Source organism: Labrus bergylta, chromosome 16 (genome assembly GCF_963930695.1).
Source record: "Labrus bergylta chromosome 16, fLabBer1.1, whole genome shotgun sequence".
In the NCBI taxonomy this organism is placed as follows: Eukaryota; Metazoa; Chordata; class Actinopteri; order Labriformes; family Labridae; genus Labrus; species Labrus bergylta.
The window spans coordinates 1,550,638-1,574,517 of NC_089210.1; the positions used below are offsets into that span (position 1 = coordinate 1,550,638).

At 44.1% G+C, this 23,880-nt stretch overlaps 1 protein-coding gene across 1 annotated transcript in view; it reads right to left on the reverse strand.

The window, feature by feature from the left end:
* Positions 1-14,445, reverse strand: part of LOC110004733 (microtubule-associated serine/threonine-protein kinase 1) — a 42,923-nt gene extending 28,478 nt beyond the window's left edge. Inside the window, 2 exon segments of the mRNA XM_065964762.1 lie at positions 2,918-2,949; positions 13,128-14,445. Coding sequence (XP_065820834.1) covers positions 2,918-2,949; positions 13,128-13,166 — 71 coding nt within the window. The 5' untranslated portion in view covers positions 13,167-14,445.
* Between the last annotated feature and the right edge of the window lie 9,435 nt (positions 14,446-23,880).

Sequence of the window (23,880 nt, forward strand, 5' to 3'; positions counted from 1 at the left end):
TTGCAGCGATGGAAGCGGTCAAGAGAAGTGGTTCAGATAGAAGTGATTGTACCCGACCTAAAAAGCCTCTGCATGTTTCTAATAAGCTCCACGAGCAGAAACGTGCTCAAACTAGGATCAATATTGGAGATGCTTTTGAAAAATGGAGAGAGGGTGTAGAACACAGAAAGGTTTACAGACCCATGCAGAGCTGGATAAACACTGAAGCTTCAGAGTCCACCACATGGTGACCTGAGTGAGCATCCACTCTAGAGAGGAGGGGGGAGGGGGGGGGGGACAGCTCTCTATGATGTTTAGAATTCAGACTGCAGTACCCATCTTTAAACACTAGGGGTCAGAGTTACATACTGCTCCTTTAACATGGAGAAAATCACAGAGAACTGTGAAGGAGAAAGACTCAGAGATAGAGAGGGAGAGAGGAAGTGGCTCTTATAGAAACGAAAGATTGTCTGCGGCTTCATTTCATGTTTGATTAGCCGTGATGAGTGAGGATGAGGACGAGGAGGCTGCACAAAGAAGACGGATGGTGCAGGGAGACAGGACACAAGGGGAGGGAGGAGACGGACTGCAGAGAGACACACACACACACACACACACACACACACACACACACAGACAGACAGACAGACACACACACACACAACACACACACAGACACACACACACACACAGACACACACACACACACACGACAGACAGACAGACACACACACACACACACACACACACACACCACACACACACACACACTCTTACTCAGTGGAGCCATTATGGTCATAATGAAGCACATTAAAGAGCCTTATTAAGTCACTGCAGATCTTTAATCTGACGCTCTCTTTATAGTGATCTATACGTGCTGCAGAGAGGGAAGAAGTGCAGATAGATTTCTTAAAGCAAAGCTTCAAATGTCAATAAATAATCATCATTTACTTTCTTGCTGAAGATCTATTCGTCTCTTATGCTTGGACTTATTAAATGTGTCTTCAGCAGCAGTTTAAAGGTCTGTTGTCTGTCTGTGTTGTGGGTGTAGCAGCATGCAGCATGATGCAGCAGGTCTGTTTGACTGAGGGCAGGGGCCGACTGACACAAACACACACAGAGCACAAAGACCTGCTCGCCGTTTAGGACAGTTAACAGAAGTTATTTTCAGCCGTCAGTCTGTTGAGAGGTGACCAGGAAACATTACAAGATGCTTTTCACTGATTGGTCACGGGTAGTGGATACATCATATCTGCCACAATATTTTGGTTAATTTGGACGTTACGCTCTACAGCTCGTAGATGCATCGTACATCTCCATGGTAACCAAACAATGACACGACTGAAGTTAGAACCACAGACTGAAACTATGACTAAACGAAGCCTGAGTGTCGTCACCCGTCTGTTCCTGCAGGGGGGCGCTGGAGTCCCATCGATGGCGGTCTCCATGCTGGAAATGCTGTCTCAGTCTAACTTTCAGTCACCTAACGACAGGCTGAGAGCTGGAGCTGAGGCGGGTTTTAAACCTCCTGACAAACCGTTACACCGCGCCCACCTGTCAATCAGGTCAGCTACACGCCTTATTGTGAATAACTCTTATCCTTCATCAAATCAAAACTGATGAGTCATCAAAACATTCACCCCCCGTACAGTGTGTGTCCATCCAGACATGAGCTAATCACACCTATTTGGTTTTTTGAACCAGGCTGTAAACATGTTCATCTCTGCTGTAAAAACAGGCTTTTTAGAATGGGTGTGTATGTGACTTCCTGTGCTTCTGCAGCCAGCCTCTAGTGGACACTTGAGGAACTGCAGGATTTTACACTTCAGCATCAGCTTCATTTTTCAAAACCATTAGTAAGACAGATTCTAAGTGTTTACATGAGAGACAGGTTTGAGAGGGGTGGAGACGAGTGCAGAAAAGAAAGAGGTAAACAACAACCGAGCATTAGCAGGAGGGAGGGAGAGGATGACTGGAAAAAGGCAGAATGGATTTCAGCAGCATGGACGGAATTAAACGTCCAGGCTGGTCTTAATCAGACTCGGACAGACTCCCAGCATCCCTCTGACATCTCCTCCTCAATCAAGACGAGGACAACACACCCCTCACAAACACAAACAGCTCCTCTCCAACGTCCTCAGAGCTTTAAAAACACACCCTGCTAATCATCACGCTCAGCAGCTGCTCTGTGTGTGTTATTGTTTTTCTTCAGTTTTGTCCGAGAGAGGAGAGAGACAGAGAGAGAGAGAGAGAGAGAGAGGGAGGAGAGAAAAGACAGAGTGGAGAGAGAGAGAGGGAGAGAGAGGGGAGAAAAGACAGAGAGAGAGAGAGGAGAGAAAAGACAGAGTGTGAGAGAGAGAGAGAGGGAGAGAGAGGGGAGAAAAGACAGAGTGAGAGAGAGAGAGGAGGAGAGAAAAGACAGAGAGAGAGAGAGAGAGGGGAGAGAAGACAGAGAGAGAGAGAGAGGGAGGAGAGAAAAGACAGAGAGAGAGAGAGAGAGGGGAGAGAAGACAGAGAGAGAGAGAGAGAGGAGAGAGAGGGAGAGAGAAGACAGAGAGAGAGAGAGAGAGGAGAGAAAAGACAGAGTGTGAGAGAGAGAGAGGGAGAGAGAGGGGAGAAAAGACAGAGTGAGAGAGAGAGAGAGAGGGAGGAGAGAAAAGACAGAGAGAGAGAGAGAGAGGGGAGAGAAGACAGAGAGAGAGAGAGAGAGGTAGAGAGAAGACAGAGAGAGAGAGAGAGAGGGAGGAGGTAGAGAGAAGACAGAGAGAGAGAGAGAGGTAGAGAGAAGACAGAGAGAGAGACAGAGAGAGAGAGGAGAGAAAAGACAGAGCGAGAGAGAGAGAGGAGAGAAAAGACGGAGTGAGGGAGGAGAGAAAAAGTGGAGATGGAGGCGAGGTAGAGAGGGAGAGAGGAAGGGATGAACGGAGGTAACACTCACCTGCTGTTCTTGCGAGGCAGGGGCAGATCCTTCTAGAAGAAAGACAGAAAAAAAGACAAACAAAGAGATCAGGTACAGAAAAAATCTAATTTAAACGTTCACAGAGTAAAGAAACATTTTCAAACCAGTCAGCCAAAAAAAAATTAAAAATGCTTTGACACATCACCCCCCCCCCCCTCTCTCTCTCGGGCCCAGATGGACAGTGAACATTGGACTGAAGCCGCAGCAAACACTCCCTGCACCGCATGAAAACAGTGTGAGCAGAGCCAGATCTCATGTGAGCACAACCTAGCTCTTTACAAAAACCTGCACACAGAGAGAGAGGGAGGGAGGGTGTAAACAAAGGGGGGAGAGGTGTGGAGGTGTGTGCCTCAGGTGTGAGCCGTCACACAGCGTATAGTAGCAGATGTAATTAATGCATTAGCTGCTTCACGCCCTCTCCCAGCGCCTGCAGGGTAATGTTGTTACGCTGCTGTTAGCTTAGCATCGACCGCCTCCACACCACACACGAGCCAATTATCAGGTTAACCTTCACATAAAGATTTTCTATGTGTGTGAGTGAACGGGGGGGGGGGGGGGAGGGGGAGGGAATACAGCAGCATGAAATACCTTTTACAGTGAGGCTGCCTTTTTTACAGAGACAGAGCTCCCTGCAGCAGAGAGGTCAAAGTGTTTCTGGTCCCCATGAGGAGAAGTCTATGTCAGCAACCTCCAGAGGAGACGACCACGGTCAAAACATAGAAGTACAAGTAGCAACCCAATAATAGACAATTTCTTGTTTTTGATTTCCAAAACTTGAAAGAAACTCCTGCAGACAGACAGACGAGGTTCCTCGTGTTACGCAGCGATTGGCCTGCATGTCTCCAGGGTTTACACGCTAACAGAGATAAATCCGTCTTCACAAGGACGACTGAATGTTCACCCTATTGATCTCTCTTCACTTTGTCCTCCATCGATCAGGTCATCGACCCCGAGCTGTCACACACACGGAGAAGATGGTTAACAAGAGCCCGAGGCATTACGGAGGCTTCATGATGAGGAGGGTTAACCTTAACTAACAAGCCTCGATTACTGACCACTGTTAGGGACGTTTTTAAGCTGCTAAAGAGACAATCACTGAACCTGAAGCGGGGTCACAGATGCAGCAAATAACCGTTGTCTCCAGTTAAAAGACACAGAGAACCGAGCTGGACATGGCACGTTTCTGCTCGTGGAGCTTATTAGAAACATGCAGAGGCTTTTTAGGTCGGGTACAATCACTTCTATCTGAACCACTTCTCTTGACCGCTTCCATCGCTGCAACACCTGTTGACCTGATAACTGCTCTCATATCTGACAAACCGAGGGGCGTCCAAAACGGCCTTAAAAGCGCCTACCTTCTCTGGTCCAAACAAATCCAGAGCATTCAGGAGCAGAATCTAAAGTTAGAAGGAGGACATACTGGCTGCTGCATGTTTCCTTAATGTCTGAATCACTACATATCTTACAGATCAGCGGTTGCAATTGGATTAAATGTAACAATGCCTACATGTATTCTCCCTGACAAATAAACAGCAGGGAAATGGTCAAATAATCCTGATTTGTCTGATTCTGATTGATTTAAACATCAAAGACATTAAACAGGACTGAGCATCTTATCTGAAGCAGAAGGAAATAAGGAAGGAGGCCACTGTGCGAGTACCTCAAATCGGCTGAATTATGAAAATATTTTATTAAAGAGAACAGACAGAGCTGTTTATTATCTGAATCCAGACGTGGAGACGTCTGCTCACTGCCTGTGTGATGTCTCTCTGTGGAGCTCTTTCATGTTTGGGGATGTCTAGACAATAAAAGAACCAGTTGGCACATTAATCAAAGCAGTCCTCTGCTGGGGCCTGAAGTAATAAGTAGGAACCTTTAATATGACGCTTTAAGTAAAAAAACAACACTAAACTGTGAAGTAAATCTGCAGGACTGTAGATAATTGATCCCGGTCCTGCTGCGGCTTTTTATTAAATCCTTGTGTGGCACAGCTTTTATTAACACCCACAATAAAAACCATTAAATGATTACCCAGTCATTGTCACCGACATATCGGATGAATTTCTCTTCATAATCCTGAACTTTCATTTGCAAAAAGGTCAGAAAGTGACAACTCAATTTCACCATGTTAATATGCCGTCGCCATCCTCCTCCGACGCCATGCTCACGTTTAAGAGCAGGACTGCTGTTAGGATGTTTTACTGCTGTGCTCCAGGTTTTATGTTAAATAAACTCAGACGGTCTGACATAATGATCACAATGATTAAAAAGATGTGTTTGAGATTGGAAAATGGAGAGATTACGGCTGTCTGGTGCGAGGGAGTTCTTGAGTCAGGGGGCAGAGCGGGTGAAGGCTCTGGACCCCATGGTGGTCCGGTGGTCAGGACCTGAGAGAAGACCTCAGAGTGATTAAAGGAGGGCGTTCTGGAGACGATGTGAGCGGCAGTTGAAGCTTCTGGATGGACTTGAGAGGGAGACCGAGGAGAAGGGAGCTGCTGTAATCAATGCAGGATGTAACCAGGGTGTTGACGAGGATGGCGGTACTGTTGGGTGTGAGGGACGGGCCGAGGCGATTAATGTTGTATAGATAGAAATAAGCGGACCGGGTGACATTATTGATGTGAGCTTGGAATGATGGTGTGCTGTCCAGGATGATGCTCAGACCCTTGACCTAGGGAAGGGAGAAACTGAGGAGAGATCAATACTGAGCGGAAACTGTCAAGTTTTGAAAAAGTGGATTTGGTGCCGATGAGGAGAACCTTGTTGTTTAATTTGAGTAAGTTGCAGGAGAATCAGACAGGGAAGGAGGCGGGAGGGAGGAGGTGGGCTGGGTGTTGTCCGGGATGGATGTTTAATTCACAGAAGATACGGCCAAGAGGAAGTAGAGAGATGATGAACAGAAAGGGGGCCCAGGACAGAACCCTGAGGAACAGCGATAGTAACTCAAAATGGCTGGGACGATCTAAGTGCGGCCAGAAAGATAGGATGTAAACCAGTGCAAGGGTGTGTCTGATAAAAATGCAAAATGTCCCTTTTATGACGGACTAACCATGATCCTTTTCTCCACCAGTTGGAGGAAAATTCCTGGCTGACATTTTTCACTTTCAGAAATCCCCCCATGATGATGTGATCTTACAGCCAGTGGTAAATTATAGTTATTAGTCACATACTTGATATTTGAACAGCTTCCACTTAGGAAAACAGACGTACGAGGTTACAACAGCTTCCAACCCAGAGAAACATTCTCTGTGCATCAGGAGACTAACACACCAGCCTGCTTGTTCGCTGCATAAACTGTGACTCACAGTCCCACTTCTTCCACGGGATGAAGAAGTACAATGGATCTCTGTCATGTTTTCCAGCTCCGACCCAAAACACTCTGCAGCCAGGACTCCTTGTGACTTAAGTCTCCTGTGGTATAATTATGGTGTCAGAACGCCTCGCTTTATTGCACAATGCACGGCTTCAACCGCCAAGTCGCAGCGTGCACAAGGATTGTTTAAAAAAAGAAGAAAAAGGGGGAGCTGACGGGTTAGAGCCGGGTTTAGAGCTTTTAATGCTCTGCGGGTCCTGCTAATGAAGTCTGGAGGTGGTGAGGGATGACAACAGACGGCGGGCTCCGTCACAGACATGACATGCTCAGCGATCACAGATTAGAAAGCAACACGATTCCACACAATATTTACTCGTCTCTCTGACAGAGAGCGGCTGCTCTTTTTATGCAGCTTTGGCTTTAAACTCTGGGGAACCAGGCGAAGGGTTGAGCATGTATTTGCATTTCTCTTCAGTCCTTGAAGAAATGTAAACAATATGTATGTCAATCATTTCTATAGAGATGCTCGGATACCATTTTCTCCTTCTCTCTGTAAGGATCCTGACACAAAGACGTTCGTAGGTATAGACGGACACTTAGCTGAGTACTCCTCCAAGACTGGGGTGATCAAAAAAAGAGAGCTTTCAGAACTCACACGTTAATAGCGATGAAATTAAGGTCTGAAAGTCATGCATTATGTTTTCTGATTGCATTATTTGCACGCTATTCTGTCCCATTTGGTGCACCGTAGGTGAGCGACCGCCGCGTCTCCCTATAGTCACAATAACAGAAAATAACAAGGTCGCTGCGCCTTTAAATGTCTCATTTCACCTTTAGAAAGAGCAGCTGCTTTTCTGTTTTCTTTCTCTCTTCTTTCTCCTTTGACTCTTCTTCTCTTTCTTTAAATGTAATTGTATTCTTTCATTTTATATAACTAATTTGTTTGTTTGCCCTTCCTAAAGATGTTAAATATTGTAGAGAAAAGGACATTTTTTTAATGAATTTATGTAACACAGATCCAAGCTATACCTCAGTTTTTACTTCAATCTACTTTAAACAAACTGTAAATCATGTTTCTGTATTGTAAGTGTTATTTTTTAGTATTTCCACATCACTGGGGGGACACGACCTTTTTGACACCACACCACTTATAAAAATGTAAAATACTGTCATCCTTATGTTGAATATAAAATATGTGTACTGTATGTTAAGACATGATGACAATAAAAAGTAATTAAAAAAAATATCAGCTGACAGGTCAACAGTAACATATTTGTGTTCTGTTTTCATTCAGTTTTCAATCTGTAAATATTTTTAATTCATACCTCTCCCCACAGCTTAGACCCTAAAGTCTAACACCTCCTGTTTCCTACATTTAAAAGCTCTTTTCCTCTTGTGTCCTTCGAGCCATCTTGTCTGCGCTAAAAGCTCCTGTAATAATGAAATGGATTTAAATGAGCTGCTCTCCTGAACAGCAGACTGCTGCTCTGTGGGGGAACGCCGGACGCTCCAATCATTTTGTGGACAAGAGAAATGGTGGCGAGCAGCAGAGGCCGGAGACGAACAAAAGGGGAATCAATCAGTGTGAGACGGAGACCGGACCTGTCATCGTCTGCACGAGTGACGGACCGACCTGTCTGTGTTTGACGGATGGAAGAGGGGCTGATGGTCGGGGATGGAGCGCGAGTGTCAGCCATTTATTTTATTTTATAATGTAAGGATGTCACGCCTACGTTAAAAATGACTGAAGGAGAAAACATAAAAACATGAAGTTAAACAAATAACGATATTGTTTCTTTCCAGGCAGAAAGCTTTGAAAGCAGATTTTCAGTCAACAGCCAATGATGGTGCAGAGTGTCAACCAATCACAGCCCACCAAAGCAGGATTATACAGTAATCTACAGTAGAAATAATTGAGCTTTGATTGGCTCTGGCCTTTAAGTCAAACTAATCGTAGCTCATAAAATGACCATCATGTGTGAGTATTGTCTTTCTATGATGTGCACGAGATAAGGCTGCACGTTGATGCACCTCAGAGCTAAATGCAGCGTCACAAAGAGCGGCAGGGCCTCATCATGTTAGTCATGTCGAAGCGAAGCATCATGGGTGCGACCCCTGACCCTCACTGCAGGGGGGGTAGGGTGTGTCACCATATGGTGCTGCGAGATTGTGAATGTTTTAGAGTGTGTCAGAGAGAGAGAGAGAGAGAGAGAGAGAGAGAGAGAGACAGAGAGAGACAGAGAGAGAGACAGAGAGAGAGAGACAGAGAGAAAGAGAGACAGAGAGAGAGACAGAGAGACAGAGAGAGACAGAGAGAGAGAGAGAGAGAGACAGAGAGAGACAGAGAGAGAGAGACAGAGAGAGAGACAGAGAGAGAGACAGAGAGAGAGACAGAGAGAGAGAGAGAGAGAGAGACACACACAAGGTTTAAAAGTCGACATGGAACAGAGTTAATATGCCTTTAACTCCTACTGAACTATTGTTATAATTACAAAATATACTTGGATAATAATGTTGTAGTTCAAAGTCTCTCCTCCTTAATTTCTTCTTCTGTGGTATTCTCGCCCCAGTTTTCTCTCCTCTTTATTTCATTCTGAGTAGGGATGGTTGTCACTCATTTCTCTCGTTTATTAACTCAAATTATTCCCCTTTTTGTCCGTCTCCTTGCTCATATTATGTCCGATATTTATTTGATTTCTGCCCCACAATATAAGTATTTAGATTTAAATAAACTACCTCTGAAGATTTGTTGTTTTTAAGAGCGATTTCTGCAAGCTTAGCGTCCCCATCAAACAGAACCAGGAGAGTATGTTTCTCTGTATTCATGCAGTGAGACACATCGGAAAAATGTGTCTCAGAGTTGGAAAACGCTCATGGATGCCTGCTCAAGTCGGAACAACAACTCAGAAACTTGGGACGGAATCTGGTGCCCAACATAACATTAATAAAAAGATGTTTGTTAATGTTAAAATACTTTTGGTTAATTCACGTTTTGCACATCAGCTTTTTGCTCAAATATAACTGGAAACAGAAAGACTCGACACATGTTGAAGTCCACTGAAGTCAGAAGGACTTCACAACTTGGAAACTGGGACCATCCGAGGAGCTCATGAATGCATCACAACTTTAAAGAAAAACTACAAATGTTCAGTCATGTTCATTAAAGCTGCTGCACGAGAGAGAGAGAGAGAGAGAGAGAGAGAGAGAGAGAGAGAAAGCACTGTTGATGTTGCACAAAATTTTGGCATCGTTTTGGTACTTTAACTTTGTCAGAATTTTTGTGCAATTTAGAGAAAGTGTGCAGAAGTTTACCTGCAGAAACAAGAGATAAGCCGTTATTGGCTGCCTAGGATTTCTACTTTTGTTGCCTTGGAATCAAAAAAGGAATAAATAATGTTCACTAGAATCATATGGAAGTTTAAAAATGTATCCCAGCTTGAACTATAAGTCTGCACACACTGTCTCACACACACACAGTGACACACACAGTGACACACACACACACACACACACACACACACACACACACAGCCGGCCGTGCCTCCATCCATGACTTTGTGAGTCCGACTCCATGATGATTAATTCCCTCTCAGCTCCCGTCATACATCACAGCGGCAGAGCGGGCGGACTGCGTGGCGAGGATGATGAGACATGAAACCATCAGCACACCTCGCTGCTAATCCTCGGCTCATTCCTTTATACCCTCTTTCCGCTCCCCTATCTCTCTTTTCACTGTAATGGGAGTCAATTTGTCTGTGAGCGGCTTAGACGTGCAGTTTAAAACACTCACTGACACGTTTATATATTTATATTTTTTGGTAATATATTCCCCACAGTCACACGGCGGCCTGTTCTCTCTGATGGAGACGGTTAGAAGCTGAAATGTTGTCATTGTGTGAAACTGCTGCGGTGAGGTTTGTCAGTAATATAAAGACACAAATCTTTATTAGAATCAGAATCTAATGGAAACTGTTTGATTATCTTTTACATTAAAAACCTGATGAACACCTGGAGGCCGGCCTGATTATCAGGACTTATTTCAAAGTAAAACAGGATGTGTTATAACTCCTTCGCTAACTTAAGACAAGCTAATGCTAGCGTTCAACAACTTCCTAGCTAATTTGACATTTGCAAGGAATTTCACCTTGTTTTTGTAAACTGTGTAACACTTTCATGATAACAGTTTCAGCTCATTCTCTTCACAGGAGTCTGATTTAAGCTAGTTAGAGACTGAAAGCTAACATTAGCTGCTGTTTTAGCATTGCTAAGGGAGTATGAAACATGTTGTTTTTACTTAAAGGCAAAATGTTGAGAGCTGAGATCCAGTCTGTCCTGTGTAAATGTGTCTCTGAGTCATGACTGTCTACAATGAGGGAGAAGCTCGAGTCCCGCTGGCTGTGTTGTTGTCAGAGCCGTGTTTACATGGACGGGACGGCCGGCTCCTCCCCTTGTGTATAAAAGCTGTTTTAGTCAAGAACTAGAGAGAAGAAGAAGAACATACTCACTGATTATTTGGATGTTAGTAAGAGTTTTTAGATCACGCTCATTCTGTGTCAGTTTACATGAAATGTGAAGCTACGAGCTAACTAAAGAGCGCTAACATTAGCATGCTGACACAACAATGTGAAGCTACGAGCTAACTAAAGAGTTTATTTTGCTGATACGTCACTTTGCTGAGGCCGCAGGAAGATAGCAGCTGTCAGAGGGGGGAAGGTGTATACATGCCACAGTATCCTGTTTTTTTCTCCAGGTAGAATAATGGGGTTTCTCGAAACCGGGATAAGGGCTTATCCTGGTTTCTGAAATCAGGATATAAATGTTTAAATGCACAAACACAAAAACGAGAGTCTTAAAAACCTGATGAAAACCAGGATACTCACTGAATCACTTCTATATGTAAGAAAAATGTGAATCACAATTAATGCACACACACTCACATGCACAGCAGCCCACAGGAGGCTGCTCAGCACACTCGACTGAGTCACACAAAGACGGAGGGGGGAGGAAGTCGGGTACGCGTGGGGGTGGGGGTGTACAACCCGTGGTTTAGCAAGCTGCTCCGTAATGGATGCACACAGTCGTTTGGACTTGCTTACTTGTATGCATGAGTGAGAAATTAATAGAGAGAGGGTGGAGCATCCATGAGGGTTGTTTGTTACAACACCAGAATAATAAAATGAGATTATAACAGGAAATAAATTATAACTTTAAATGTTCTGATTCCACAGAAACCAAAATAGAAGACATAGATACCCAATATATTTGCAGTCTTTGTAAAAGCTCGGTCCTGTTTTTGCACATTGTCTTTCAGTTTGTGATTATGTCCCCACATTCACACCTGAGAGCTCCGTCACCTCCTGCTCAGGTGCTCTGTATTAATGTAGCTGATTTATCCAGCTTTTTGATGACCTATGTTATTAAAGGTCACATATCATCCTCCTCCTCTTCAGTGTAAATAAGTCTCAGAGCTCCTCTAAACATGCGTGTGAAGTTTCTTGTTCTAAATCCACTCTGATCCTGTATTTGATCATGCCTATAAACCCCTCTATTTCAGCCCTGCTCAGAACAGGCTGTTTCTGTGTCTGTACCTTTAAATATGTAAATGAGCTGTGTCTGACCATGCCCCCTCTCTGGAAGGACTTGGGTGTCTCTGTCTTTCTCGCTCCATGTCCTATTGTTTACGGTGAGAAGGCAGACTCAGAGGGCAGAACAAACACCTAGCTGTGGGAGTGTCACCCACCTGGGGGAGGGGCTACTGCCCTTTGTGATATCATGAAGGGAAAATCTGTTTGAGCACACATTTTCTGAAAAGTGGAGCAGGCAGAAGACAGAGAGGATGAACTTTTCTCATCATTGGGGGTTTGTAGACAGACAGAGGGACACATGGTGAAGTGGATTTTTACAGAATATGTGACCTTTAACATTTCAATGAGGTGTTTGTGGTTCATTCGTCCAAAGGTTGATGACGTATTCTGTCTTTCAAGCCCCGGTATAAAAAAACACACACCTGTCTAGATGTCTGCCCGTGTAATCAAGCTAAATAAACAACAGAAGTAAAAACAAATACACAACTGCTAAGTTACAGAATACTGCAAAATATATATATAGATATTTTGGGGTCATTCTGGTGCAATGCACTCAGCCCCTGAGACACCCTGTGGGGAACACAAATGAGAGTATCTGGTAGAGCTTTGGGGGGTCGTTGATTAAAGCATCATAATTAGACTACAGACAGTGATACTGCAATCAGAGCGCAACACCTGGGTTCTTCTATTGTTCCTGGGTAAACTATAATGAGCAAAAATGGGCTCCCAAGTGGAGCGCTTCCATTTTCCAAAGGTCGATTTTTTTTTTTTTTTGGACTATACAAGAAACACAATCAGCTGCCTGAAAACATCCCCTTTGGATTTTGGTAAATTCGATGGCCCTTTCTCAATGTTTTCTGTTTTCTACTCTTATCATTTAATGATCCAATAATAAAGGACTTGTTTATCTAATGAATCAACAATAAAAGAAAAACCAGGAATAAGTCCACATTCTGCACCAAAGAAAGGTGTTACATTCTTGTATTCTTGGTGGTTGCATTCACATAAAGAAGCAGTTTAAGAGCTAACAGAGAAAAAGATGTAGAACATTATTTCACTGATGTTAAATCAGCTTTTGAGCCGCAGCTTCACTGGGCAAATATTGATGAAATGCATGGGGGGTATGGATAGGCTGCTGCCATAAGAATCCACTATGGGTCCATATTGCATGTTGATATCTAAGAGATAGAGCCATTACAGATGAGGCTGTGGTTTAAGGAGATGATGCATGTCTTAGAGGGGTGGAATAGTAAAAAGATGTCAGAGAAAAGATGACATGCTGAGGGCTCACCTGCAGCCTCCGGCGCCGTATTATCCCCGAGTCATCCATGGCGTAATGAAGGGGATCCTGGCGGGGGTTTCCCCTTGATAATCAATCTGTTGTCCCCCCTTAATGATCCGTGATCAGACCCGGCAGGACAGCATCCACATCCGATCTGCACAACAGCAGCAGCAGCGTCCGGGCGCAAACAGAGAGAGAGAGAGTCCGGTGTCACGTCGAAGAACGAGCCGAGGAGAATGGACAAATTTCAAGCAGCTCCAGTCCCATGACTTTTATTAAAAACAGCCCAAAGGTTCCCTCAGCTCCTCTTCTGACCTGTGTCCTGCGCCTCGGAGCTGCCAGTCATGCTGCTGTCTCTGCGGGCTGCGCTCCTTCTCCCAGCATCCTTGACATTCTGCCAGAGGTTTGTGCGCTCTGCTGCTGTCCAGCCGAGCGGCAGGAGGCCCGATCTGTCACAGCAAAAACACAGTCCATGTAGAAAAGACGAGACGCTTTGCAAACCCAAGTTCTTCTGCTTTTTTTTGGTCACAAGAAGACTCTCAACCATGAAACGTGAACTCCTTCTCACCTTTGATTTTTTTTTTTTTTTTTTAAAGGACAACGTGTTTAAAGCTCAGCGATTCTTTCACACTCTATTGCTCAGCAGTTGAGCAGCGCTTCATCCCGGAGCTCCTCGGTGGGGCTGACATCACCGCCCGATCCTCCGCGGAGCAGCCTGTCCGGTCCCCTAAACGTCACCGTGCATGCCAGAGAGGAGAGCGAGAGCCTTTCCTATCACCCCTCTTTTTTAAAACAGGAAGGAAAGGATGTACCGAAAGTTGAAGCTCCGTTTCGTTTCATCCATCCAAACGTCGCTCTCTTAGACCTCTGACGCTGGACGGGGCGACAGACAGCAGCAACGCGATATTTGTAACCCCTTCATGGGATTCCCTCTCGCCCCTCCTCCCCTCCTCACGTGAATGAAGAAACACCCGACCCTGATCCAGGAGAGACTTCACAGGATGTTTCTAACACATCAGAGCTGTTTCTGCTGCTTTGTTACAGTCAACATAATCAAATGAACCGGGTAAACATTTAACTGCAGTCTGATTTTAAAAGCTGTCTGAATGTTTTTAAATCCTTAGAGGAGAGTCTTTTTGTATGCAACTGTTTTAGCTGATGATTTTATTATGATTAGACTCATTATGAAATCTGCACTGTTTGAGTGTTTTTGAGGATGAAAGTGTGTTGCGACTCTTCTTGTCCAGGTCCCCCTTAAAAAAAAGAGATTTTTCTGATCTGTAGAAAAATGAAGCTGATGCTGAAGTGTAAAATCCTGGAGTGTCCACTAGAGGCTGGCTGCAGAAGCACAGGAAGTCACATACACACCCATTCTAAAAAGCCTGTTTTTACAGCAGAGATGAACATGTTTACAGCCTGGTTCTAAAAACCAAATAGGTGTGATTAGCTCATGTCTGGATGGACACACACTGTACGGGGGGTGAATGTTTTGATGACTCATCAGTTTTGATTTGATGAAGGATAAGAGTTATTCACAATAAGGCGTGTAGCTGACCTGATTGACAGGTGGGCGCGGTGTAACGGTTTGTCAGGAGGTTTAAAACCCGCCTCAGCTCCAGCTCTCAGCCTGTCGTTAGGTTGACTGAAAGTTAGACTGAGACAGCATTTCCAGCATGGAGACCGCCATCGATGGGACTCCAGCGCCCCCTGCAGGAACAGACGGGTGACGACACTCAGGGTCAAACATTCATATTTACAGTCTGTGATTCTAGACTTTTGGCAACATTCAGCAACATGGACAGTGATGTTTCATACTGTAATGCAAATGTCATATAGAGAGTGTATAACATGATGTTTTTCATGGGGCCTACTATCAAATCAAATGGATGGAAGAGTCATTGCATAATGGTTTTCTGGGGATTAGGACTTTCCCACAGTTTTTATGTAACATATGGTCCGAGCTGCCCACATCGGTGCCAGGCGCGGCGAGGGAGATCTTCAGCAGGACGGCATCCAAACTCTGCCCACGCTGACCCATCTGAACGGAAACAGGCAGGAAATCTGCAGGGATGCTGCTGGTCTGAGTTCAAATCACTGACTAATGCTTTGTTTGTTTTGTAAATAAAAGGCTGTCTGCAACATATTTATAAGACAGACTTCTGAATCTATTTCCATCCAACTTTTTCTCTTTAAGCAGCGTTAGTATTCTACATTCAATATTTTATAAAGATTTAATTGTATGCAGGTGATGCACTCATTTTTTTAAGGTGATACCATTGAAGGTGAATGACCGTTTTGGACGCCCCTCGGTTTGTCAGATATGAGAGCAGTTATCAGGTCAACAGGTGTTGCAGCGATGGAAGCGGTCAAGAGAAGTGGTTCAGATAGAAGTGATTGTACCCGACCTAAAAAGCCTCTGCATGTTTCTAATAAGCTCCACGAGCAGAAACGTGCTCAAACTAGGATCAATATTGGAGATGCTTTTGAAAAATGGAGAGAGGTTAGAACACAGAAAGGTTTACAGACCCATGCAGAGCTGGATAAACACTGAAGCTTCAGAGTCCACCACATGGTGACCTGAGTGAGCATCCACTCTAGAGAGCAGGGGGGGCCTGTGGCTCCTTCAGGTGTCGATGTAGGTCTGTTTCTCAGGCTGTCCACTTACTCAAGACTTCAAATATTCAACATTTAAATAAATGCTGCTGATAAATTATGTGCAGAGATCTTTGGAGGCAAAATGTTGTGAATTGTGATCCTTGGTGTTCTCAAGAGCCACAGCAGAGCCGTGTTTTACTTGCCTCAAATTTGCATCTGTGAAAAGCCTCAAATCGGGCCTAAAATTGCCTAACATGTAGCCAGACTTAGACCGACAAATAGACAGTCAGACAGATCGATAACAAGACAAGATGTTAAAAATGTCTAAACAGTGAAATCTGATTTTCTCTAACGGTGGCAGAATGTGTTCAGAGAAGCAGATATCTGGTCAGAGAGAGCCGCAGTAAGCAGAGGCAGGCTGTTTATTTGTGAGATGAAATGAAGCTGTCAGAGAGCCCCATGGTCTAAACACTGCAGGTTCTGCTTTGTACTGAACTCTGTAAACTCTGTCACACAGACAGACACAGGCCCTTTTTTTTAGCTCAAAGTCACGAGCGATGAGTCTGTCGCAGTGGAGCCGCTGGACACAAAGCAGGCAGGAGAGGTTATTGATTTGTGCTCCAGCTCGGGTTTAACAGAGCAGACTGTAAGAAGCCGCACACAGGTGGAGGTTCTGTCTGCAGAGGAACACTTCACTGAGCCTCATGATGTCGTCGTCTTTGTGGTCACTGCAGAATGAAGTGCTGGTGCCGAGCGGCGGCTGAACGCAGAGGGGACGCTGCTTTAATATCCTCTTACATAAGGATTTGGTAATCACTTTGAGTTTGGAAACTAACAGCTGCTCAGTTTTGTCTGGAACGAGAGCTGATGCTACTCAAGGACAGAGCGTCCCCGTTACACCGCCCTCGGAAGAAACGTTCCCCTCCGTCTTCCTGACTCCCATGACTAGTCAGATGCAGAAGAGGTCACTCCTGGTGTCACCCCACACAGATTCAGGTTGATTGATTTTTTACCTTTTCAGCTGTTTCCATCACAATCAGCATCTTTCCAATCGATTTTGAAATCTTACAGCTCATAAGGTATACGATACCAAATGTTAAAAATGACAAATCTCCATTATCTAAATGATCGATACAGTAGTCTTGCAAAGTACCTAATCATTTAAATAAGAAAAAAAACATATCTCCTGTTAAGCTGCCATGAGCAATCTCTAAATTGTAAAAACACGTTCCCAAAGCTTCTGTAGCGAAATGTTGGCAACCGAATTGTGCAATTAAGACGATGTGCAGAAGTTTGATTGCATATGTTTCTGTAATAAAAAACAAGAAAACAGCTGCAATTTCTCCAATGACCCTGTGGGGACAATAAAGATTCATTTGAACTTTGAAATAATGATAATTTATTTAATTTGGTTTATCCAATTTTTTGGGTTTTGACTATTTTTCTCCAGTCCCATGTTTCTGAGGAGGCAATGACCCACATGGCTTTAACACACACACACACACACACACACACACACACACACACACACACACACACACACACACACACACACACACACACACACACACACACACACACACACACACACACACACACACACACACACACACACACACACACACACACACACACACACACACTGAGCAGATGGGAACAGTGATGCTTTCCGGGTCACAGCTCTCTCTCTTCCAGCTGCAGCAGCTCAGTCAGCTCTGCCAGCCATCAGTGAAGCTATCATCAGCACAAAGTACAGGATGACGACATGATTTTAAAAACCTTACTCAACTATAAATATGAATAAATAGATAAAATGTATTTATTGCTAAAACATTGTAGTTTATTTATACGTAGCTGACCTGTAATATTGTAAACCTTTGATATTTGTAGCTTCGTTGGACATCCTTCCTCAATAACACATTAGCATCATTTTATTCTGCTGCCTGTGTTCATGTCGCTAAATGACGATCGAGTTGTCATGCTTCCAATATTTTTAATCGTTTCCACATTGTTACACCGTCTGAGGAGGACATTGAGCTTTTCTGAAAGGGAGCAATGAGGCTTTTTGTGTCCAACAACAAAATCTGAGTCAAATCTCTTTTTCTGAATCCTCTGTGAGCTTGCAGGGTGTGAGTATTTGGACTTTGCAAATGTATAAAATATGCAAACATGCACACTGCAAAAATATCTGATACATCTCAGACTGAGATTCTTAAAGGACCAATATGTAACGCTGACACCCAGTGTTTAAAACGGGTACTGCAGTCCATTTATCAATATTTTCCCTCCTGCTTCATTTAATTTGTGCTTGATTTGATTCCTTCTGAGAACATCCTCATCTAATTTGTGAGGTTAGGAGGATGCAGGAGCAACGTTTGGTCTGTTTTCTCACCGCGTGTCATTCCCTTCATCTGATGAATGAGAGTGAGCTCATCTTAATCTGTAAAAACGACCACAGGGTCACAAAAAGGGCAAAATGAAACACACGTTTACTGCAGCCTCGTTAAACTAAGGTGACTGACTCTGGTGCTGAAGGTTTGTGTCCTTATTCCCTTCAAATGAAAGAAGAGGAGATGAGGAAAGATGGACGAGCATTGCTTATATCTTTTTTTTTTTTTCCTTTTAACAATGTCTCCACCTCGTTCTTTATTCCTTCCTTAACACCCCTCTGATCCCTCCGTCCTCTTTTTGCACCCCAGACTTTAATTACACCGACAGGCTGACGTCAGCAGTTTAAAGACCAGACAGCCGAAGCTGGGCATTGTGGGTAATCTTGCTGTCCTAAGTGTCTCATTTTTTTTTTTTTAAATCTTAGAGGTGCCTCTCCTGCTGGCAGCCAAGAGGCCCGACCCAGCAGGACGTCCATAAACCTTCCACTGAGCTGCATCACACAAATGGGGCGCCATAAGAGGATCATTGGACACACACACACACACACACACACACACACACACACACACACACACACACACACACACACACACACACACACACACACACACACACACACACACACACACACACACACACACACACACACACACACCACAGGGTCAACACATCTAGAAACAGAGTGAGCGTATAATATAAAAAATAAGAAGTTATGGTGAGTATTTACGTGTCAAATAAAAGGTGGTCATTGTTCCATGTGTCAGGACCCCAGAGACCTTTCCCCCCTTATGGGCGGCCTTGAGTCCTGATACCAACACGAGCATTGATTAAGAGACGAGATGCAGCACAGAGAGATGAGAGAACAGAGGAAGTGAAAACAAAGCGAGGACAGTCCGGGAAGGTGCTCGCTCAGCGTGACATTTCAGAAAGAGACTGATGAGACAAACACTGCAGATTGTTTGGACGTTGTTCTGCCATCCATCTGAGGCTGCAGAGTTTGTACTTTTAATACAAACAAGAGTCTGTGCGGGCGCCTGTCATGACAAACCGCCAAACAAACACACACACACACACACACACATATTTTAACCACAGAGGACAACACTCAGTCTGATCCCGTCTCACACACTCGGCCTCGATTTGGGATTTCAAGCTCATAAATAAGTTGCATCTCTCGTGGAAACCTGAACACATTTAAAAGTCTGAGTAGTTTTACACAGACCTAAAAGGTGAACAGCCGTTTTGGACGCCCCTCGGTTTGTCAGATATGAGAGCAGTTATCAGGTCAACAGGTGTTGCAGCGATGGAAGCGGTCAAGAGAAGTGGTTCAGATAGAAGTGATTGTACCCGACCTAAAAAGCCTCTGCATGTTTCTAATAAGCTCCACGAGCAGAAACGTGCTCAAACTAGGATCAATATTGGAGATGCTTTTGAAAAATGGAGAGAGGTTAGAACACAGAAAGGTTTACAGACCCATGCAGAGCTGGATAAACACTGAAGCTTCAGAGTCCACCACATGGTGACCTGAGTGAGCATCCACTCTAGAGAGGAGGAGGGGGGGGGGGAGACAGCTTTCTATGATGTTTAGAATTTAGACTGCAGTACCATTTTAAACACTAGGGGTCAGAGTTACATACTGCTCCTTTAATGAGTCCCTACTTTGATATCTTTAATGCATTTTAACTATTTAATAGCTTTAATGGATAGTGTGTTTGTTATCAGGGTTCTGGTCTTGATCTGGTGCTGACCTTGGTCCTGAAATAAAAGCAGGGTCACACTGAACTTCTGCTCACTCTATTATTGACCGCCATCTGTACAGTTCACACTGCAGACAGGACACCTAAATCTGTCCCACAGGTGTTGTTGACGCACTCTGGCACCCTGCTGAGTCTGAGGATTTGACGCGTTCAAACAGGGTGGAGGAGTAGATAAAGAGGAGGAGGTAGCTCGGTGTTCTGAGACACCATCCGTCCTGACAGACTCACAGGAGCCCTGACGCCGATCTCAGAGACACTCGGAGGAGCTACTAAAAAGAGCTGCTCGAAGGCATGGAGCCGATCACGCACACAGCCGGGGCAGCAGACGCTCAGTACCAGAGGCAGGGCTGGAGGTTCACGGCAAAGCGAGGAGCCTCGTCACAGTTTGTGGGGAGCACCATCGTGGTCTTGTCCACCTATGCCGTTGCTACCCTGGCTATGAACTTCGGCAAAAACATCCAAGAGCGGAGATGCAGAGCAAATGGCAACTAGCAACAACCGACCCCCATCCCCCCTCCACCCCCTCCTCAGAGATCAGGACTCAACCTCTCCTCTCAACATCGGACAAAAGAGCTGAACCTCTTTGGGTCACTCATCTCAGCTTCACTGACAAACCTCCAGTGAGAAAACTATATGACATGTCAAAGACAGTCTCGGTACTGGACATCAAAACCTTACATGCAGTACTTCCATTTCACCACAAGATGGAGCACTGGGACTTCCTCATTCACCTCAGGATCTCTGGGAAGCTGCTTGCAGCTCAACAACAGAGGACAACGATGCTATTACTGAACACGACCTCTCATTGTATTAGAATAGAAATGTAATATATTCTAAAGCTCTGAGATTAAGAATTTTTAATACTTTGTTTGGATGTTTTTTTTTATGTCTCTGTATTCGCGTGAGAGTGGATTAAAGTGAATACTCTTTTTATACTTGAATGATAGAAAGATATAAATATATTCAAATGACTCGATCAAAATTCTGTCTTTGAATAAATGATAAAAACATTTTCAGTGTGCAGATTTCTCTTCTGAAATGATGACCTGTGGTGGAGGTCAAAGGTCAGAGTCAGTCAGGAATCAAATAAAGACTTAAAGAAGGGAAGTGAGGATACCTCTCAATGCAATTACATTTTGAATTTAAATATGGACAATTTAAATAGATTCGACAAAAATGAATATAGCAATACACCTCTTTGACCAGCAGATGGCGCTGTGATCTCCTCTTGTTTACATGGACTTGAGTATCTTGGTTTTAATCTGTTCTTCTTAAAGGAAGAATGTGAGGCTTCTTGATCCAGTAGGTGTCGCCCTTGAGCTCCAGCATGAAACCAAAACAAACTGCTGTTTAGGCCACGCCTCCTCCATACTGAAGCCTCCGCTCTCCTCCAGAGACACACCTCCAACCCCCCCTCCAGGTTTCTCTGTGTGCATGTGCAATAAACCACATATCCTGAATATGATCAAAACCTGGACGAGGTTTATAACAGAGATTCTCATGTCTGTGTCGTTTAGAAACTACAGAACCTCAAAATAAAATTAAAAAATCTTTTTTTTAATGTAGACAAATACGTCATAAGGGGTATTTTAATTTTTTTTGTCAGAGAATTGAAAAAACAGAATTATTTTTATTTATAAACTGAATTTAACTCATGCCTTCAAAAAATGATAAAACCTTTGTGGTACAATCGCACCGTGAGGCTCAGGATCTTGACATGTATCCTATCCTGACATTTCTTATTAAAACAGGATGGAGCACACATTTTGGTTTCTGTCCAGAGGGGGAAACATCTCTTTAAAATTCAAACATAAAATCATTTCCCAGTCCAAACTGGAAGCCCCCGGGCCGCTGCCGACATTTGAACCATTTCTTCTTGGACATAAAGATTAGTTGATGAGTAACACATATTTTGGTGTTTGGCCCATGACATTTAGAGTCAACGAGAAGGTCACTGAGCTCGACCTTTCTTTGAGAGCAGATCTCACACTCGCTGCAGTTGAAACTATTAGTCATTAAAAAGTCCATGTTTCCTTTTCTTTTTTTAAACACTGTGAAGATTAGAAAACTAACGAGATCACTGCAAAGCTTCTCTCTCGTTTCTTATGAAATAAAATACAACAATGTTTCATAATGTAAAAGAATCAAGTGTTACTTTGTTAAAGTCTTTAAATGTGATTCTTCACACTTAAATGTAGAAATCCAGTATCTCCTCTGAAAATAACTCTGTGAGTCATGACTGTCTACAATGGGTGTAACACCCGAGTCCCACTGTCTGTGATGTTTTCAGAGTTTTCAGAGTCCTATCTTCACTTTGTTTACATCGCCAGGACGGCCGGCTGACTCCTCCCCTCGTGTATAAAAGTTGTTTAATTGAGGGACTAGAGAAAAGAAGAATAACATACTGTACTCACTGCTTAACTGTGTTTCTAGATCACGCTCATTTCAGGTAAATTTACATGCAGTGTGAAGATACCAGCATAATAAAGATCGCTAGCATTAGCATGCTAACACAACAATGCAGCGCCAGTTGTTTTGGTTTCATGCTGGTGCTCAAGGGCGACATCTGCTGGATCAAAACATCACATAGAAAGCCTTTAAATGCTGAGTGAGTGTTTTCTCCCGCCCTCTTTCTGATGTTCATCTAACTTCCGGGTCATAAGGTCACAAAACACACACATTCATATGGAGCTTAAAACCAGAATTTCAGCACAGATCTAACGTTAGCGGGAGATTTCAACAGTTTAGCTTTAAATTGGACATTAGTGTTGGTCGGTCTTGGTCTGGATCCCTAAATGTCTCCCTGCATCAGTCTTGGAGCACTCTGGTCTTTGGTATGTCTTGGTCTGGTTCACTTCAACACTATTAGAAATTAGAACAGTTGAATCAAAGTTTTTAATTTTAGTATTTTAACATTTTTCTTCCTTTGCCGATTCTTTCCTATTGAACAGTTTCTATCTCACCCCTTCCACTTCTCTTTGTCGGACCTTTAGTAATTATAAACTCTCTCCACAAAACACATTTGTGACTCAAACTCAGGAACAGTTTATTCTTTCATTAAAATGTTATGTAGAGCGCCGCGGGCAGCTCCAGAAGTAGGCTGCACCCCAGGGTGACATTACTCTCTGTTGGGGAGTCACACGAGTACACAACCTAAATTTCATCCTCTGTTTTAATGAAGAGGTTGTTTTTTTTTTACACCTTCCTCTCACCTTTGGTTTCTTCAAACTTCATGCAGATTGTTACAGAGATGGAGAAATAGGCCAGTGGAACAACAAATGAAAAGAAAAGTCTAACAGGCGGAAATGAATGTCTGTCAGTTAGCGAGCTGACGGGGGATGCTTGGCCGACGCTGTGTGCCAGCTGAGGGCCGGCCTGAGGCTGGAGCGCAGGCACTGACCCAACCCTGATAAATGAGAGCGACAACAAGGGTACACAGAGAGAGCAGCGAGGGCCCGCTTTGTCCTCGCTCTCTCTCCGTTCCCTGAATAGCTTCTGCACAAAGGATATCGTTATTCCTCCTCTAATTACCAGATGGAGAGCTGTTTGTCTGCGTCCCGCTCCTCTGCTCTCACCCCCAGAAATAAAGTGCTCAGTGGGACGACCCTCAGCCGTTATGAAACAACGGGCCCCGAGCGAGCCCTCATTTCCTCTGTTAGCTCGTATAGGCTATGAGAGGCCATTTCTATCTGCACTTTGTGTTTGTTTAACACCAATACGTCTTGTCTTCTCCCGTCTCCGCCAAAACTAATCATCTCCAAGACATGTCACCGATTTCACAGTCTTGGTTTTAGGCGGACGTATCTAGGCCACGCGAGAGACTCTCCATCTGCTGAGAGAGAGAGAGAGAGAGAGAGAGAGAGAGAGAGAGAGAGAGAGAGAGAGAGAGAGAGAGAGAGAGAGAGAGAGAGATGCACCCGGCCGGGATTAGACTGCTGCACCAGGTCCAAGAGGAGGTGAGATTAAACACTAGGAGAAACAACAAACACACAAACACACGATGGAAAAACACACTCATG